Source organism: Sphaeramia orbicularis, chromosome 16 (assembly GCF_902148855.1).
Source record: "Sphaeramia orbicularis chromosome 16, fSphaOr1.1, whole genome shotgun sequence".
In the NCBI taxonomy this organism is placed as follows: Eukaryota; Metazoa; Chordata; class Actinopteri; order Kurtiformes; family Apogonidae; genus Sphaeramia; species Sphaeramia orbicularis.
In genome coordinates, this window is record NC_043972.1 from 28,602,553 (window position 1) to 28,620,164 (window position 17,612).

General features: G+C 36.7%; 1 protein-coding gene across 1 annotated transcript; it reads left to right on the plus strand.

Moving 5' to 3' along the window:
• On the plus strand, positions 1 to 17,401 carry scgn (secretagogin, EF-hand calcium binding protein). The gene is made up of 11 exons (XM_030159353.1): positions 1 to 172; positions 532 to 602; positions 6,009 to 6,101; positions 10,854 to 10,943; positions 11,487 to 11,543; positions 11,977 to 12,054; positions 12,484 to 12,539; positions 14,649 to 14,694; positions 14,815 to 14,874; positions 15,822 to 15,890; positions 16,774 to 17,401. Exons 1-11 carry the CDS (start codon positions 103 to 105, stop codon positions 16,900 to 16,902), a joined length of 819 nt encoding a protein of 272 aa, XP_030015213.1. The 5' UTR covers positions 1 to 102; the 3' UTR covers positions 16,903 to 17,401.
• The last annotated feature ends 211 nt before the right edge of the window (positions 17,402 to 17,612 follow it).

The following is a 17,612-nucleotide window of genomic DNA, read 5'->3' on the forward strand; positions in this document are numbered from 1 at the left end:
ACCAAGTAGGCGAGTGAGCAGTGCAACACAGTTTGTCACCTCAGTCTAAACTGTGTTTAGGTGTAAAAGTTGACCTGTCAGTTGACTTTTTTTCCTACTAAAATGGAGTGTGCTTTTGATAACCTGGATGCAGCTGGTTTCCTGGAGATCTGGCAGCACTTCGATGCGGATGGTGAGGGCAATTTATGACCTGATCTTTCATACACAATACAGAACAGCAATATAATATAACTGTATATCATCTTCAGTTAATAGACCTATATAGGAAAATGAGAAAAACAATATAATTTTCTATTTATGATGATAAAATATTGAGCTTTAAGAGTTAGTTAATTAGTTAATTGTTACATCTAGCTGTGATTACATTTTTTTTTTTTTCTGTGTGAATTCAGCATGTTTAATATAAAAGTTTGGTATTTGCAAGTGTCAAAAGGGAGTAGGACATGTGTTGAATACTAATGAAGTACATCACACTGAATTTGCCACTTCAAGTCTGGGTTAAAAGTGCTCTTTTTTTTTTAAACCTAACAGATAATGGTTACATTGAAGGCAAAGAGCTTGATGAGTTTTTCCGCCACATGATGAAAAGGCTGGGTCCAGAGGTAAGTCAGCTTTGTTTGCAGTAATTTATTCACAATTTGTTTCAGTCTCAGCAGATTAAGAGGCACTAAAGTGCAAATGGCATCATCACACTCAGAAGTATCTACATATAAATGCATCAGTCTACAGTACTAGGATACTATGGTGCAGGGTTATTTGTTTTTACTTTAGATTTTTTACTGAAGTCAAATTAAAATTAAAGTATGGCTGATATTCAGTCAAACACAGCTGCTTTTAAAACAGACTTTGCAGCACTTCTTGTGTGTCCTGTGTGGGCAGCTGATCATCCGTGCACTTGTGTGGATGGGTGGGGTGACTGTATGGATGGTAGACACAATGGACATGGACATAATTGAAGCTCTCTGGACACTGTCAGAACATTTGGCAAAGGAAAGCTTTTACACAGTTAAATAATGAACTGAAAAACAGCATTTGTGTGTATGTGCAAATGATACAGTCAAAATGTTTTTTCTCTAACAATTATTGAAACAAAGTTATTTAATTCTTAGTGCATCCACCTGTGCACATGTGTGACTTTTCCCTCGGATACTGGAATGGGTTGTTGAAATGCAAACAGATGACCTATGAAACATCACTTTATCTTTCTAATGTTTGCCTTCATCCTCGTCCATGCCTCCAGAATGATTCTTTTGTGTGTTTCTCAAAGCTACAAAAAGCACAATAAGGTCATTCTGTTCTAGTCTATCAAGCAATAAAACCACTTTGTATTCACTATATGCTGTCTTTCTGTTTATCCATTTATTTCCTCCAGTCTCATCGTCTCCTCGGGTTCAATATTTTTTACTGATTTTTTTTTTCTTACTTTATCAGTTGTAAATAAAATATTAATATGTGTGCTTTAGTAACTTCTGCTAAGCAACAGGATATTACTGGCACCAAACAGGAGTGTGTGTTAGACATTTCTGTAATGAGCGAGGTCTGCAGATTGTGTGCTCTGCACTGCATGAAGTAATGATTCAGACCACAGATAAACTGGTTTCTATAGTTACAGTACTGTTACTGAGGGAAAACTCAAAGAAAACCTTAAAGATTAGGAGCTAAATATACATAAAACAATGGGAACCAACATCATTTTTGCTTTTACTTTTAATCTGATCAATGCAGGAAAAGAAATTCTGACTCATATCTTAAAATAAACCCACAAAATATAATCTCCAAGATTTTCATGAAAGATTAATTCCTCAGAAGTAACAGCGGCTGTTGATATATTATTTAAAGCACAGACATGTCGAATATTACACATTAGATACATTTCTATTTGTAATAAACTACTCATACTTTCTTCAATTTTACTGCAGTTAAAGAAGTTAAATCCTGTAGCATCCAACCACAGACATATAGTAAATTAAAGGATCCTGATAAAAAATACTTCCAGTTTTCCTGAATGACAAGTTCTGAATGTAAATGGTAGGATCCATAAAGCTGTTTTTGTTTGGTGTACTAGAAATGTTTAAACCTAGAGCAGGAGTCAACTTCACAGAAAGCTATAATGGCAGTAACCTTTGACAGGAAAAAAAACAACAAAAAACAAAACAGCAACCTTTGATAGGAACACCCTCCCTGATAAAACACAGAAACTGAAAGAGTATCCATGGTGACACTGTTGAAAATGTCTGTGACTCAACAGCAAAATAATGATCCCTCAGTACAACTGTCTTGTAAGATATGTGGCCCAGAATGTACAGTAGAGTATTGAAATGTTACCTGACTTGCATTACACTGAATGCATTACAACAAACCATATTACACCTTTCATTGTTGAAATTTCCAATATGTTCCAGAAAAGTTCAGACAATAAAACTTTTGTAATGCTGGAACAAATTTTCACAGTCACTGAGATGTGTTAAAGGGACTAAAAACACCAAGTGATCAAATGTTTCAGGTGTAATTTCCCGTTCTTTCCTATTATTACTGCAAACAAATGCAACAGCATCAGGTCAGTCCAGCATCTGTACGCTCTTCTGACTTAGCCAGGTCTATCTAATGCACACATGAAGTGGTTTTACATTGTGTTGTTGAAATATGGATGGATGTCCCTTAAAAATCTGTCATCTTGAAAACAGAATGTGTTGCTTCTAGATTCAAAATACTTTTCAGCATTAAAGGTGGATAGAAATGACAATGACTCTTGCTCTTTGAAAAGACACAACTCCAGACCATGATAGACACTAGATTCAGGACTTTTTACTTTTCTGGATTGTTCTTTATGTCTTTTGTCTTGAGTGCACAGCATCCATTTTTTCCCCCAAAACAGACCTGGATACTGATTGGACTGAAGAGTTTCCACATTTCCACTGAGTGGTGGTCCAACCCCAGACCCCTCTGATCCAGAGTAACCAATGATGTATCTAGACACTGTTAACAAAAGAAAAGCACTCAGAGAGCATGGACCTCCGCCAAGAGAGATCTGCCACCCCCTGATCACCACCAAAATTGAATCATTTCTTCCTTGTGCCAATATCAACATTTCCTGAAATTTCATGAAAATCTGTCCATAACTTTTTGAGTTATCTTGCTAACAAACAAACACACACACATGTACACACACAAAGCAAAGTCATCACAATAGCTCCTGGCGAAGGTTATAAAGCTTTCACTTCAGTGATTCTGAACCCATGTGTATCGATCAGCCATAGATAAATGATCACTGCTGACACAGTTCCATTTGAGAGGTCAGAGATCACAATGTTCAGTTTAAGCTTGTGTCCTTGATCTTTACTTGCTGCAAAACATTCATTCATCGCTCTCATTTATCGTTCACAACCTCCACCAAGGACAGTGGAGGTTATGTTTTCATCGGGGCTTGTCTGTATGTGTATCTGTCTGTTAGTAAGATAACTCAAAACGTTAAGGACGGATTTTGATGAAATTTTCAGGAAATGTTGAAACTGGCACAAGGAACAAATGTTAAAATTTTGGTGGTGATGGGGGGGCTGATGTGCCTTGGTGGAGGTCTGCGATCTCTGAGGGCTTTTCTAGTTCTTTTTATAATCATAAGATCCTCCTGGATGTTGCTTTGTTCCCAGTCATTATTGCAATCATATGTTTCGAAGGGGAGGTAAGGGATATTGCTTTTGGTTTGGTTTGTTGTTCTTTTGTTTGTTTGTTTGTTTGTTTGTTAACACTCTAGCAGCAAAACTACTGGTTGAATTCATACCAAACTGGTTTAATAGATTGCCAGTGACCCAGAATAGACCTCATTACATTTTGGGAAAAGTAGGTCAAAGTTTAAAATTTTTTTAATGAACTTTTAAAATCTTTTTTTCCCCCCATTTACTTATAATGGGCAAAATTTCACATGTCTGTAGCAGCAAAACTACTGATTGAATTCATACCAAATGTGGTTTATAGATTGCCAGTGACCCAGAATGGATCTCATTACATTTTGGGAACTGTAGGTCAAAGTTCACATTTTTCATGAATTTTTAAAATCCTCCCATTTACTTAGAATGGGCGGAATATGTGCCAGAGGCGGGGTTTGTTTTGCTTAGCACCACTTATTACATTATTATCCAAAAATTAGAAGAAAAATATTTATTTGTCAGTATATTATACATGCAGACATCCAACACACACCAAAACAGACTGTCTACTTTTAACCTATGACTAGCTGAACATGCAGGAACACACACACACAGTAACAAGTACAACAGAGGACCCAAGTGCAGTTTTAGGTGCTCAGTGAGCACAGTCTTTATTATGAAGCAGACAAGCAATCGACAAGGGACAGACAACAGGTGAACCAGAGACAGGCGATGGGTCAGAAACCAGGAGATCCAAATGAGACCAGAAGGGAGCAGGCAGGAGAGGTGGTCGGAGGACAGAAGGCAGGTCAGTTATCCGGGGATCAGGCGGAGAGACATAGTCGAACAGGCAAGCAGGTGAATCTCCAGGCAGCAGGCCAGGAACAAACAGGGTCAGGATCAGAAGAGCAGACAGGAGAAAACACTGGAGAGTAACACACAGGGGTAGATACAATCTGGCAGAGAAGAGAGAGGTGAATATATACCCTCTACCTGATGAGCCCAGCCGTGCTCACAGGTGAGGGTAATAAACTGATGAGGAGGTGTGGCAGAGAGAGAGAGAGAGAGAGAGAGAGAGAGAGAGAGAGAGAGAGAGAGAGAGAGAGAGAGAGAGAGAGAGAGAGAGAGAGAGAGAGAGGGATGTGGCACACACACACGCACACACACACACAGCAGACTAGGTCAGGTACACAGGGAACAAATGAGAAATTAAGTGGATTAGACAAAACATGGAATATTTTGTGTCCCAAGTATTCCCACAGATTATATACAGATCAGACAGACAATAACACAACACAAACAAACCTTAATGCTTCTAAAGCTGTTGAACCAGTCTTTGAGTTACTCCTCAGTAAATAGTAGATCTTCACCCTCTGCTCCTATTTCTGCCACATCAGGAAAAACAGCCAGTTGACTCAAAGATGAAGAAAAATGGATTCATGTAACCGAGTCGAGGCAATTTGTTACTATGATACCTAACAGATTTTGCGGCATGGATGGAATGTTGGCAAGATGTTATCTCAGTGTAGTTTGTTAGCATAAAATGTTCTTTTTAATCTGAGAAGACATGATGATCTTCATTGTACAAGACAGTTACCATACCAGATGAACAGGAAAGGCATTGTTCGGCCTTTGGCTTTCACCCATGGTGCAGCTCTACAAAAATACAAGAAGAAACACAAAAAGACCAATAAACATTTCCATACACACATTAACTCAAAATTAACACTAACATCACAACCCTGCTGAACCCCTGCACATGAAAATAACACATTTTCAACAACATGGCCAATACCCACAATACAATGCAGCAAACATGCCACAATATAAACTAGGTGCATACACTACTCAAAACCAGTGAGTGCCAAAAGTGCTTAAGTGATTAAATTTAAGCAACTGTAACAAAACAACTGAATGTGCTAATGTAGAAATGTAATCTGTTGATTCTTAAATAATGTGTGTCTATGTCTATCATAATTATATAATATAAATGTTCGTCCAGTCTAATACACATGATAGTTTATACACTGAATCAGGTGGAGGGCATCTTGGACAACACAGATAATCCTCTTCATCATATTCTAACAAAGCAGTGAAGCAGCTGCAGCAGACGACTCACCTCCTTAAGATTTAGGACTGAATGTTACAGAACATCCTTCATCCCTTCTGCACAATAACATAGTCGGACAGATGATTTCATTTTATTTTTACTTGGTTTAGTTTTATTACTTTATTGGAACGGACCTTAAACAAATTTGGTTTGGGGATAAACAAAATATCTTATAGTTGTAGGTTTGGGAAGTTGGCGTTAGTGCAGAAAAGCAGTGTTGTAATACTATACTTTTTTATACTTTTTCTCTACAGGAGAAAGTGACTGAAGAGAGAGTTCAGAAAACGAAGCAGAGGTTCATGTCCGCCTACGATGTCACTGCTGATGGAAAACTACAGATTCAGGAGGTACAGCCACATTCCTTTGTCTAAATCTGAACTTTTCATCATTTCATCATAATAAAAACTCAGTTGTTTGCTTTTGTTTGTGTCTACATGTGTGTTTTAGACCACCTTTAATGCTCGACAGAAAATAACAGAACGCGCTTTCCTGACATTTCTATTGATTAACATGGGGTTTTGGTTTTTTATTTGCACTTCATCTTGTCTTTTGTCATGTTTATGGTGCACAAAATAATGGCCAGCACCATATAAGAGCATAAATCAATTCCTTTTTTCCTGTCTGTCTCACACTGAGTTTCATGTGTCAAACGCTGCCCACTGAAAAACATTCTCACGCTTTTACTTCCCCTTTTGATCCTCTCATCTCATTAGGCTGACTTATTCCATTCATCCCCATCCTTATGCATATGCTTGTCCTCTTCATTTTACATACAGTACATATTCTGCACATATTTTACCCAGTGTTATACTGTAAATATTACTCAGCAGTCAAAACATTTTTTTTCCTAAATGGATATTACCAGGATGTTCCTTCTAAACACAACAAATTGCCTTTAATTAACAAAATCTGATTTTCAATCGACTTTTTATTGGATCTATTTCATTTAATTAAATCAAGTTTTACTGACAACCTTACATGCTGTGACTGTTTCCAAGAAATGTAAAAACCATATTGAGCGGATGCATAATCAGTCTTTCCTCTGTGTAAGTGATGAGGTTCTTTGCTGAATACGATGCCTTGGCACAGCAGCCCTGCTACATCAAAATGAAATACATTTTCTTCAATTTACAAGTCCATTTATTAGGCCAATCCCTTAATGCAGTGCATCCATACACTATAAATCCTTCGGCTTTTATCCATGAAAACCACTGTCAATACATGTCTATCATGAGTGGAAGACTCAGATTTACTGACCCTTTCCGTGGTGCACTACTGTTCTTATAACTTCAACTCCTTTACATCTGCATACATTACATTAGGCTTTCAGTTGATTACAGTATGAATTTGTACAAAAGGAGGAGGCAGCAGCCAGGTTACAGAGGCTGAGGTGGGAGAGGCTATGCAGACAATACTGGCCAGATGTTTTACAATGTTCATTATTATGGTGTTCCATCCTTGAAAGGATGGAATGCCACGGTTCTCCAGTCGCTTCAGGCTCTTGCCGTTCTTATTCCCTCGATTTGCAGCTCTGAAAAAATTAAGAGACCGCTACAATTTCCTCTGAAATCAGCATGTCTGCATGAATGACAGCCATTCCATTCCTGTGTCCTCACAGGAATTCCTTATTCCACTGAATAAACACCTGATCCATGTCTTATTTAAGAAGGAGAAGTATAAAAACCACTACTGTGGCCATCACTATCTTCTTACAAAAGGCAAAAACAGTGTTATTAGTACCACAAAGGTAGTTGGAATCAAAAATTAACTACTGAAAACTACTGGACTTCTGCTCTGACAATGTTCCCAAACTCTGAGGAATGGTTTTTCTATCAGGACAATGCTCCTGGCCTCAGCTAGGTCCATAAAGGTGTAGATGACGGACCACCAGATGAAGACCCTGTCATGGCCAGACCAATATCCAGGCCTGAACCCACCTTGAAAACTTCTGGAGGAACATGGATGGACACAAGCCATGGAACATGTCTGAGCTTTTTGAATTTCTGTGCCAGGAGCTGCATAAAGTCATCCGACAGCAAAGGAGGAGAGAGAAGACATGTGAAAGCTGTCATTGAAAATCAGGGTTATTCCACCAAATACTGATGTCTGAACTTTTACCAAGTTACAACATTAGTATTGTGTTGTTTAGAAAGGAAGATGAACTGGTTTTCTTTTCATTATTTGAGGTCTGAAAACACCTGCATTTTTTTGTTATTTCGACCATGTGTCGTGTTCTGCAAATACATGCACTAAATAACAATAGTTTTATTTGGAATTTGGGAGAAATGTTGTCTGTAGTTTAGAGAATAAAACAAAAATGTTCATTTTACATACCTATAAATGGTAAAATCAGAGAAAGTGATAATTTTGCAGCGGTCTCTTATTTTTTTCCAGAGCTGTAGGTGAGTACTTGTGTTGTTCAACCTCGTCATTCTTGGTCTTATTCTTCCTCTTCCAATCCTGGCATTCATTTGTGCATCCAATAGTAACACTTGAAGGTTGTTCTGTCTGACAATGTGGCCCAAAAATGTGAGTTTTTTAGTCTGAAAGTGGTACTGTCTGGTGTTAAGTCTCCTGAGTACTTCCTGGTTTGTGGCTGTGTCCAAGCATCTTCAGGATCAATCATAATGACATTAAGCAAAATTGCACCACACATGTCATCTCTGCTGTGAAGCATGTAGAGATCGATGAGAGTAAATGTCAAAAATCATAACTTTCATACTTCCAAGGTGCAAAAAAAACTTGCTACAGCAGCACTTGTCATATAGAAGAACTTAATACGACCCTGATAAAGGCCATTAGCTGAGACATAATGATCTACAGGGTGTCCCATAAGTCTCCATACATAGGAAAAATAAACGTTTCTTGACATAAACCATTTTTATTTATATAATATGCTCTATATGACTGCCATTTTGTCGGGAACACATTTCAATGCATGTCCTCCACTGCTGAAGAACTATAAAGAAGAAATATAAAGAAATACATGTTAGAACCATATATGTATGGAATGTATTATGTCTCCTATGTATGGAGACTTATGGGACACCCTGTATATTTAGTTCCTCTATGCAACACGTGCTGCTGGAGTTTTTGACTTGTAGTGAGATCTATGAGGGTAAAATGAATGAAGAAAATCTGAAACAAGACAATGAGATAAAGTATAATGCAAGCATTTTTTTGTATATGTAATTTATATGCAAAAAAAAATGTATGTAAAGGTATGTTTTTTATTTTTGCATCAAAAAATATCTAAGTGTTACTTTCAGAGTCAAGCTGGGATAAATCAGCTGTTGTAAAACCATGACCATGACCATTTCAAGAGGAGATGAGTCATTTTTATATGCACTAATTCAACATACTGTATGCTCTACGTCTGTTTGACAGACGCCTTTCAGGAAGGAAGTTCTCGAAGCTATCTGCAAGCCACAGTTCTGTTATTTCTCTGAGTCACACAACTGAACTGTCAAATACAACATTCACTCACTATACTTTATGGTAAAACATAGTTCAGAGTACACAGTGTTCTTTATAGTCCTTTTGCATTTTTTTCATCCATATAGGATTAATAGCTCATACAAAATCTTAAAAAAGAGAGATCCAAAGAAAACATTTTGGACCGTGAAACTCACTTTTTCACTAACAACACACTATTGAAATGTGTTTAGTGCTATATGAAACAGGAGTAACCTTGACTTGCAGGTGTTTCTTTTTTTCAGTTAAGATGGAGATCTGCAAACAACTGCAAGTGTTTCTTTTAGTCAGTTGATTGCATTTTTATCCTTGGATTCTGACTCCTCTGCAGTTTGGCATGGCGGTTGGTGCATTGCGTCTGATCTAACTCTAGACTTTACTTCAGCGACTGTATGTGACCTACGCGGCCGCTGCATCATCTTGTAGTTTAATGGGATAGTTGAAGGAGCCTGGTTTAATCTGCTAATGGAGGGCTGATATTAAAAAGGGACAGACAAGAAGAGAGAAACAGAAACTGGAAGGTAGCCAGAAGAGCTGGGGCTGTGTTTGTTCATCCAGATGACAGTAAAACATGGATTTTACTTGTGGCACTACCCAGCATGCATATCATCTTATATTGTTAAAAATGCTTTAAGATGTCTTTGACTACAGGTAAATGAAATTAAATGAATGAATGATTTACTTGGAGCGGCCATGGCTCAGATGGTAGAGTGAGTCGTCCAATAACTGAAGGGTTGGCGGTTTGAATCCCACTCTGTCCTAGTCAGTCTGTTGTGTCCCTGGGTAAGACATTTCACCCTCCTTCCCTCCAGTGCCACTCACACTGGTGTATGAATGTGTATGACTGTTTGGTGGTGGTCGGCGCAAGTTGGCAGCCATGCTTCTGTCAGTCTGCCCCAGGGCAACTGTGGCTACAGACGTAGTTTACCACTACCAGAGGGAGAATGTGAGAGCGAATGAATAATGGATCAATAATGTAAAGTGCTTTGAGTGACCAAAAAAGTGCTATATAAATCTAATTCATTATTATTATTATTACTTATTTTTAAAATGGGACAGTTCGTATTAATGAACATTTACATCCAAATATGAGAGATTATAGCCACACAGCTAATTTCCATCTCGAATCCCATTGGCAGGTAAAAAAAAAGCAAAAAACAAAAAAACGCAGCATGCAAATAACGTAATACCATAACTGAAGGAAGACATACAAAAAGAAGAACAAGCAATAACACATTGCACACAAATAGACAAAAACAGGAACCAAGGCAAGCCACCAAGCAAAAATTGATTAAGGTTTGCACGTGAATTATATTATAAATATCCCATTCTTGCTATTATACATGATTATATTATAAATATCCCATTCTTGCTATTATACATGATTATATTATAAATATCCCATTCTTGCTATTATACATGATTATATTATAAATATCCCATTCTTGCTATTACACATTGTGCACACATAACAACATTATAATATATCTTCTGAAGAAAATCGTTCCGTAAAGAAATACACCAGGGACGGAACTTTGTGATTGTTGTGATCTCAGCAGACTTATGAGACATTACATTTCTATAAAGTCACCGTTCATTGTTTTGACTTCTTCCCTGTTTTGTAGTTGGCCAACATGATCCTGCCAGAGGACGAGAACTTCCTGTTAATCTTCCGCAGAGAAGCTCCTCTGGACAACAGTGTTGACTTCATGAAGGTAAGATCATAGAAAAAACAAAACAAAAAAACTACTCAGTATTACATTTTCCCACTTTCAACTCTTTCCCCAGGCCAAATAGATTCTAGTTTTGTCTGCAGTTGTGAAATTGATGATAATTGTGAGCACTACAAAAGCAGTCATTAAATTGTTTTTCAGTCTCTCTTGCTTTTGTGGGCAGAACAAGCACACTAGATAAACAGTGAGTTGCAGATCATGACAGAGATACAACAAAGAGATGTTTTCCGGCGTCAGCCCAACCAGATCAGCCAGTAACAGGCCTACTGCTACTTTATAATCAAGAAAAATGTGACTCTTTGTCTTGTTTCTCGACTGTGAAGATGCCTTTTCTTCACTGCAAGCGAGTTCAACCAAGCACAACTAAAGAAAGTAAATGAACCTGAGAAGAATGTATCTCTAAACTGAGGTTACAACAGATATGAGGAAGTTTTTCAACAACCTCAGGCATATGAACCATGAAAATATTTCTCCTGTAGATTTGTGATAGTGTTTTTTTGACTGTCCCTCTCCTGCCCTCTGTAGATATGGAGGAGGTATGATGCTGACTGCAGTGGTTACATATCGGCTCAGGAGCTCAAGGTGAGTTTAAAAGTACAAACTGTGTGACATTTTACACAATAGAATCATTTCCACATCCATTTTTGTCCAAAGACCAACCTTCAGTGAAAGCCTTGGCAGATGTACACCATGACCCTGAGCCCCCAGATCCTGTTCTGACACATACTGAGATGTGTGTCCTTCTGGAGTCCAGTTTCAGATAAAGATTCTCAGCATCCTGTTAGAATATTTAAAGAGATTAACACAAAATGGAAACACATTAATAATTCAAAGGAACATCTGAGCTACTCTATATTTCCATGTTTTATATCATTCAGTATCTCATCACAGACTAAAGTGCTACTGTTAAATGACATCCTGTTGTTGTTGTTGTTGTTGTTGTTGTTGTTGTTGTTGTGTAGTAAGATATCGTATACTATGTTTGATTGTTTATACAACCAACTTTGTCATTTAGGCTTTCCTGAAAGACCTGTTCCAGCAACACCATAAGGGAGTATCACCGGACAAGCTGGAGGAGTACACAGATACAATGGTATGAATACAAGGAATACAAACACAACACAGTAAAACTTCCTTTGAATTTATAAGTTTGCACTTGTTCAGTTTGTGAAGTCTGTAGCATGTAGAGGTTGAAATAGTAAAATTAATACATGCTGTTATTGTGATATACTGGGTTAGGGTTAGGGTTAGGGTTACTATATTTGATTTTCATAACCTGTAAGGTCGCTTTAAATTAATTATTTTGTCAGTCAATCACATCCAAATGAACCATCATTTATTGTAGAAAACAATCTTTAGAGTGATTTTTCTCTTTAAGACTAGTACACAAACTAGTACACAGACTAGTTCACAATTTGTTGACAATGATTCAAATGATTGCCTGTAAAGTAGCATCTCTCTAAATTTCTTTTCTTCCACTGCTCCTGCTGTTTGATGATTTCACTCTTCTTCTTTCTCACAGATGAAAATCTTTGACAAGAATAAGGATGGGCGTCTAGATTTGAGTGATTTGGCCAGGTATTTCATCTTTCACAGAACAGGATTCAAATTTATTCTTTCAAGTATAAGAAATGTTGACGTACTCTTATTTTTAACTGTGTTGATAACACATCAACTTATATTTTTATTTCTGTTTTTCAAATGCTAACTTACAAAGCACCACAAACCATAACTCACTTATTCCTTGAATGAACAGAAACAATGATCCTTGGTACCTTGAATATACATGTTTATCAATATGTAGCAGTGTATGCATTTTAATTTCTCATGAGACACTGTGTAAAAATGTAAAAACTAAATTTAATTAAATGTAAACCTTATTCCCCCTTGTTTCATTCACAATAGAACATATAAACCATATCAAATGTACTATTTGATGGAAAAAATAAGTTTGATTTTGAGATTGATGGCAGAAACACCTGAAAACTGTTGGGTTGAGGGCAGTGAAAGGGAGGGAAAGTAATGACTACTAAGAACAAACACCTTCCAATATGCAATAAATTAAGTTCATTTAGCTTTTTATCAGCACTCAATTCAAAAGGCTGCATCTATTATGGTATGGGGGGGTACGAGTGCCCATGGAATGGAAATGCAACATCAGTGATGAATGGTATTTGTAGGTTTTGGAACAACATTATGCCCCCATGTAGACAACACCTTAATCAGGGAAGGCCATACATTCAGTAGGACAGTGTTAAACCATGTAGTGCATCTATTAGAACAGCATGGCTTTGTAGTAGACGAGTCAGGGTCCTGAACTGGCCTTTCACCAAATGAAAACAATTGTCACATCATGAATGAAAGAAAGTCTAGGACTGTTGAGCAGCTAGAATCCCATATCCAGATTCAGATTCAGATTTCTTTATTGTCATTCAGATATCACATCAGAGATGCACTGCAGAATGAAATTACGATTCCTTTTTCGCCACGATAAAAACAATTAGATAAGACACCATAAGTATAAAAAGATTTTTTTTTTAAATATACAAATATAAATATGTAAATATATACAGGGTGGGGAAGCAAAATTTACAATGAACATTTAGTTGTTTTTTCTCAGCAGGCACTACATCAATTGTTTTGAAACCAAACATATATTGATGTCATAATCATACCTAACACTATTATCCATACCTTTTCAGAAACTTTTGCCCATATGAGTAATCAGGAAAGCAAACGTCAAAGAGTGTGTGATTTGCTGAATGCACACCAAAGGAGATTTCAAAAATAGTTGGAGTGTCCATAAAGACTGTTTATAATGGAAAGAAGAGAATGACTATGAGCAAAACTATTACGAGAAAGTCTGGAAGATACTATTAAAGAAGAATGGGAGAAGTTGTCACCCGAATATTTGAGGAACACTTGCGCAAGTTTCAGGAAGCGTGTGAAGGCAGTTATTGAGAAAGAAGGAGGACACATAGAAGAAAAACATTTTCTATTATGTCAATTTTCTTGTGGTAAATAAATTCTCATGACTTTCAATAAACTAATTGGTCATACACTGTCTTTCAATCCCTGCCTCAAAATATTGTAAATTTTGCTTCCCCACCCTGTATGTGCAAGATGTACGTGCAAAATGTATTTGCAAAACAGTTGTAATAAATAGATAAATACATAAAGGTAAACAGTGTGGCTGAGGTCTGCTCAGTATATTGCACAAGAAAGTGTAAGACTGAAGATGGTCTCTTCAGTTCCATAATTTTACAGACTGTTGTTAAAAGAAGAATAGATGTAAACATGGTCCTGTCCAAACTTTTTGGAAATGTATTGCTTGCACCAAAATTACCTTATTTTTTATCTTAAAATAGTGCATTTAGCCTTATAGCTTAATTGCCTAAATAATGTTTTTCAGGTCATAATCAATGAGGAAAAATGATGCAGCAGTGTTAGGAGAGTAAACTTATGCAGATTTTACAATTTGACCAAAAATATGATTTAGGCACTTATGCTATGAGGCTAACAACCTGCATACTGTGAATATAATATGGGTTTGTGAGATTTATGAATTACTACATTCTATTTGAATTTACATAATACTTGGGAACATTATAACATGAAAGCATGACTTTAATTTCAAGATGTGTGTGTGTTTTTCTGTTTAATTCATTCTATTTCTTTCTAAATTAGAATCTTGGCTTTAGAGGAGAACTTCCTGCTTCAGTTTGAGATGGATGTAAGTATATTTACCAACATTTTGGCAAGTGGGGGCACAGAAGCAAAGTGATCAGAGCTGTAAGGTTCAAGACTTCACTCTCCTTGACTTCATCTTACCCACTTCTCTTATCTCCTGCAGGCCTGCAGTAAAGAGGAGAGAAAGAGAGACTTTGATAAGATCTTTGACCATTATGATGTTGTAAGTAATAAACTGGGAGGAACACGAAAAGTGTTTTTTTTATTTGATTTTTGCCAGCATGTCTTGCAGGGTATTATGCTCTGAATGATAGAATAATACACATCCATCTATTGTATTTTCTACTTGGAGAAAATGTGTCTTGCATGAGGATGATTATCTCTGATAAAGCACAACCGGACATGCAATGAGACAGAATATATATTTCCCACCAGAGGCAGCTTTTACTGTCACTAAATGTTCTATTTCCAATTAATAACAGTAAGATTTGTACAGGGTGGTTGTCTGCATAAGAGAATTCCACACAGCACCAGTGTATCCAATTAGCTCTTGTACCTCTGTAATGAAACTAAATGACATTAAGCGCCCATTATGTTGTCAGGTCATTCACTGAGATGATGAATTAGCTCAGATGCACTCATTCACCACACAGCTCCAGAGAGCAGTCAATAATTGACATCAGCAGTTACTAATAAGCTTTTACATTCTGTACAAACATATTTCTGAGCTCTGATAAGGGGATATAGTCTGAGATATTTTTAATCTTCATGCACCTCTACTTGTGTTCAAAATAGCCTTTTGAGAAGTGTTTTTTGTTTTGTAAAAATATTTAACAGCTAATCTAATTAAACACCAGTCTTACAAACGGTAATTGTGCAGAAAGTGACACATTTAGATTAATAATAATAGCCCCCGTTTGAGTTCAGCCATGAAACTGCCTTTAAGACTTTTAGCAAAGTGGCAATTAGGAAAAGCAACAGTCATAATTTAACTAAAATATGCAACAAGTGCTGGTCTCATTCCACTTCAGATCGCACTAATAACAGCGGCTAAATGAATGACTACCCTCCACTCTAAGGGTGCATTTTAGCTCACTGAATAAAAACAGGGGATGAATTACAAGAAGTACTCAGCACTTACTGTGTTTCTCTGTTAATTTTACTGTTTAGAGTAAGACAGGAGCACTGGAAGGTCCTGAGGTGGATGGGTTTGTCAAAGATATGATGGGACTCGTCAGGGTAAGATGATGACGTCTGGTTTCAACATTACAAATGTCTGCAACTATTGTATTGCAAAAAATGATGAAATAGCCAAAACCAGTTAGATAATTTTTCATTTTGTATTATATATTATATATTATTCTTAAGAATTGGAAAATGCTGAAATTTAGGATTAAATTGTTCCATTTGTCAATACAGCATGATACATGGACTATTACAATGATTTTGAATACTTCCTAATGTACAGTGTCCTTGTTTCAAATGAAAATAGTTAGATAACTTTAACTCTTAAATACCCAATTTTACTTTTGTAGCCGTTCCAAAATATTTTTTTGTCTATATTTAACTTTTCTTAAGTTATTTATCACAATTTTTTTTACGACATAACCCTCTGTGTTTTGTGTTTTTCAGTATTTAATTTACTGATTATGTGGTTGTTCATAAAAGCTCAGCTAAAAAATGGAGGTTATCGTATCAAAACAGAGAAAACTGAAGAAAAGGTGACTTTTTTCATCAGAATCTATCATTAACTGAACATAAACCCAGTGTCTCCATCCACTGTCATTGATCCAACTCCATGGGTTTTACTGGTCAATCAATGCTGCAGAAGATGATGGTGTTTCCATGGTAACTACAGAGCCTCTGAATGTCCAAATGGGTCACATCTGATGACCATGAAAAGATTACAAACTGCATTTTATCACAATTATTTACATGTATTGAAAGAATAAGTGGTTCAGAGGTTATTTAATATTTTAGATCAGGAGATGCTTTTGGTCATCAGTGGCTGTTTGGGTCTTTATGGGTTAAAGGTGCTAGTGCATGTGAATGAAATATCGCCTCTAACACCTGTTGCATATTGCTTGTTCATTTCGTCTCTCTTCTCTTCTCCCCTTTGCAGCCCAATCTCACTGGTCCAGACCTGGATAAACTACGAGCGGTCATGCTGCGTCACTGTGATGTCAACAAGGACGGAAAGATCCAGAGAAATGAGCTAGCTCTGTGTCTGGGAGTCAAGCCCAAACCTTAGTTTAAAACTCCTATGATACTGTTCTGAAACCCAGACTGTATTTGTTGTATGGTCACTGGCCTGTAGCAGAATGAATGTAGAGGAGTGTGTTGTAATGCAGATCTGATCGCTGAGTTCAAGGTTATTATTCATAAAGTGTTATTTAATCCTGAATATAATAAAAAACAAGCTGATACTGTGTTAATGGAAAGATGTAATCACTGCTACTTTGAAGTGACTGTTTCTTGTGCATGCTGTAAAAGATGATAACGGAACATGAGAGTTTGTTTAATAGCATTTTGTTAATCAATTGTAACCTGGTTAACTTGCAGGTGTAGCTCCTGACAAATTACGGTATTGACATGATTTAAATTTTGTCCTCCTCAATTACCACTTTTAAGTGAGATGCATTAGCCATCACTGAGTTTTGGCCGCATACATGTTTCTCTCCCAAAAAAAGAGAGTTAAATGTCATTTGTTATAATGTGCTGTTAAGAAAATAAACCTATTAGCATATTGATTTTTCTTCTTCTCTGTGTCTCAGTGGATATGTGTTAACGAAATGAAAAAATAAAACATGCAATACACTGGACATAAAATGTGAAAGGGTGAAGACACTGAAAAATTAGAAAAGTTGGATTTAATCATATAGTATTATATACCAAATATGCCTCTAAGGACTAGTTTCTTAAACATGCTCTAAATGCACAAAATTACAACAGAAATTAAAA